The sequence below is a fragment of the Merops nubicus genome, unplaced genomic scaffold (assembly GCF_000691845.1).
Source record: "Merops nubicus isolate BGI_N331 unplaced genomic scaffold, ASM69184v1 scaffold11201, whole genome shotgun sequence".
In the NCBI taxonomy this organism is placed as follows: domain Eukaryota; kingdom Metazoa; phylum Chordata; class Aves; order Coraciiformes; family Meropidae; genus Merops; species Merops nubicus.
In genome coordinates, this window is record NW_008587613.1 from 6,681 (window position 1) to 9,869 (window position 3,189).

The following is a 3,189-nucleotide window of genomic DNA, read 5'->3' on the forward strand; positions in this document are numbered from 1 at the left end:
AGACAAGGCAGAAAAGCAACTAAAAATCTAGGCTTCACAAAGACAAACCTATGTGCCCTAGGCTACTATTAGGAGGCTACACGGATACGTGGTATATTGTAGTATAGCCTCTAGTGAAAGCACCTACAGCATCTATCACATTCTGGAGACTTGCCAGAGCTTGCTAGGAACATCCCAGACCATTACTGCAGCAGCACTGATCTTACACTATCCAGATCAGGATCTGACAAAAAATGGTTCTCTGGGACCACTGTTAATAAACTCCAGAAAGCCATCAGTATTTTTTGAATCAAAACCTGAGTCTTGCAGTTAGAAAACATAATAGGAGGTACTTCTGGACTTGCTGCAGTTTATGGTTCAATTGTTTTCATTCAATTAATTTATTTTTCATTCAACATTGTTGTTCAAGGCGAAACAGCCATCACATTAAAAATGAAGTTAGGCTTACTTCACCAGCTGGAATGTTTCCACTCCAAAAAGGCAAAAAGTCCGGAACCATGCGGACAGATGCTCAATTCCACAGCAACACCAATGAAGTCAATGGGGCTCTGCCTGACTCCGGCAGCACACCCACCACAGGGCCATGCCTCACAGAACGGCACTCAGAGCTGGGGCAGCATACCAACAACATGAACCACCTGCTAGTCAACACATCTGCAGAAGTGTGGCTTCAAAGGAAGCTAAAGGAACATTTTCAATTTAGTATTCACCAAGTATTTTATCTTATTAAGGGCTTAAAAAATATTTTACGCTGGATGGCTTCTGTAGAGATCACTGCATTTTTAAATCAGAATCAAAACCAAAATTGGTGTGCCAGTATATATAAGAAAGCCTTTTTATGGCATACAGAGTAGTACTTTCTATAGTAATAACAAAGGAAAATTGTATTCTTTTATTTAAACTAGCAGGTACACATTTGCATTCAGACAGTAATTATCACCATGAATGCTAAGTATTCTACATTAGATGAATGGCCAAATGCATACATCATGCCTACAAGCAAAATTCAGATTCAGTCTAAAAAACATGGAAAAATAATCAGTATCTTAAAAAAAAAAAAAAAAACAAACAACCAGAACAAACCCCATCACACAAAAGGTGACACATTAAGACCTAAACTGCAGTGTTACCAGTGCCAGGAAATTGCTCAGTCTTTTCAGTGCTCCATTGACTTCACTGAGAATTCTGTGTGAGAATAAGCTTGCCAGCACAAACCATGCTGGAGGGAACAATTTTACCTTCTCTTCCCTCAGCGTATGTAATAACTATGGAAAATGCAATTATCCTAATTTATATTAACTGCCTTTTTTCTAATGCTGAATTTCAATTAAATCTATATCGCTGTTTTTTTTCATTAAATTTTCAGATTTTTTTCGGGATTTTTTTTTTTCCCAAAAAGCAGTAAAATAAAATAAAACAACAACAGAGCACCACCTCCTTACATGAAGAGCATAAAACAATTAACACACACAACGAAGAGCAACGTTACACAGAAACGTGTGGAATACCAACCTTCTGCACAGGGCACAACTATCAAAGCTCTGTCAATAAAAACCGTGTTAGTTAGATGCTGGGCCACACCAACACTCGATGCCTCACGAAACTTAATATAACATACTTTGGAGGAAAAAGCAAGAGGTGCGTTGCTGCAAGATAAAAGGAGAAAACAATTAGTCATGCTAAATAACTATACGAATGTACTTTTAACTATTACTCTGTAACAAAGAACTAGGCTCTAGACTTCCTAGAAGAATCAGTCAAAAGGCAAGAGCATAGAAATTTACTCAATGGCCCCCTTGAGATGTCACTGCAACAAGCATAGCATAGCACCTTCTCCTTTATTATGGAAATTTTCAGAAAAAAATTGGAAATTCCAAATTAAGAACACTAATTCTATACTCTTGCTAAACAATATTGGCCACTGCATTTCAGATTACTACTGCAAGCAGCATATATATTTGACAGATTTGTCAAGTGGAGAATTTATACATTGTCTTTTTTCTTCCAAATAATCCTTTGTTTAGGAAAGTCAAGCCCAGACATTTTTCACTGAGTCCTTCAGGTATTAGCTCATTATAACTGGTACTCTTCTCTTAGGTCTTCATGAAAACAGTTTCTTTAATTCTTATTAAGATAAAAGTAGCTCTTGAAAGTTCTTTCAAGTGTTAAGTATCAGTTCACTAATGTAATAAAACTCTTTTTTTATCATCTGCCTTAGTTTGGTCTGGTGTGGAATAGGGTAACACTGAAGGAGGTAGGAGGAACTCACTATTTGGCTAGAATGACAAAAACATGTAATTTGCTTTTGCATTAGGATGTACATCAACAGAGGTGTCAGAAAGCACAACATGTAAACATTGTGATCTTGATCAGAAGCAAGTAAGTTTGCTTTAGAAAATGTTTTCACTAGCCAAGGCTTGCAACCTTTATACAAGCAGTTTATTTCTTCATATTAAGAAATTACAGGTGAAATCTTCAAAGGGAGAATGCAATAGGATATTGCTGGAACACCAGTCATTTCAATTTGGAAACACCATCTGTCTTCTAGCAAAGCACTAACTCACAGAAAACACACTACATAAACTGTTTCACCCCAGCCCTCCCTCAACAGAAACACTTGTCAGCTTTCTGGAAGTACCAGAAGCAGTTGAAGTTTAGCCCAATCCATCTTGTAGTCCCTCAAATTCCAAGCAGGTACTCCCAAAGCTGATGTATGGAACTAATTCAACCTCAGTATTTAAGTACAAGCTCTGAAGTTCTAGAACCATTATGTCATCATATTAATTCTATAAATGAACCAAGAATTCATTCTGAGGCAGACTTATGTTTCTGGTTCCCAGAAAGGTAATGCCCAGGTAAAACACCTTTATGGCTGCAGGTTTTTTTTGTTTGTTTTGCTTTGTTCAGGGGAAGGTGGAAGGACATCTGCAGGGGGATGTTGTCCGGAAAAGGTGGTTTGGGTTTTCTGGTGTTGCTGTTTGGGGTTGGTTTGTCTGGTTTTTTGTCCTGCAGGATATAACAATGTCTGAGAAACCCTTGTGTGTTCTACCTCCAAGCCCACTTCAGACCATCCAGCAGCAGTGCCACACAGCTAATGGAAAGAGTTTGTGGCTCCCTGCTTTCAAACAACTCATTTTGCAAAAATCCAGTTGTTGCTCAATAAAGCTTTTCAATATTTAACTTCAAAAA

At 37.8% G+C, this 3,189-nt stretch overlaps 1 protein-coding gene across 1 annotated transcript; it reads right to left on the bottom strand.

Annotated features, from left to right (window-relative positions):
- Positions 1–1,512: 1,512 nt before the first annotated feature.
- Positions 1,513–1,646, bottom strand: LOC103781273 (serine/arginine-rich splicing factor 11-like; the record flags this gene model as incomplete). Its single annotated transcript, XM_008948982.1, has 1 exon — positions 1,513–1,646. A coding segment is annotated over one exon (134 nt), but the record flags the coding sequence as incomplete, so codon positions are not given.
- Between the last annotated feature and the right edge of the window lie 1,543 nt (positions 1,647–3,189).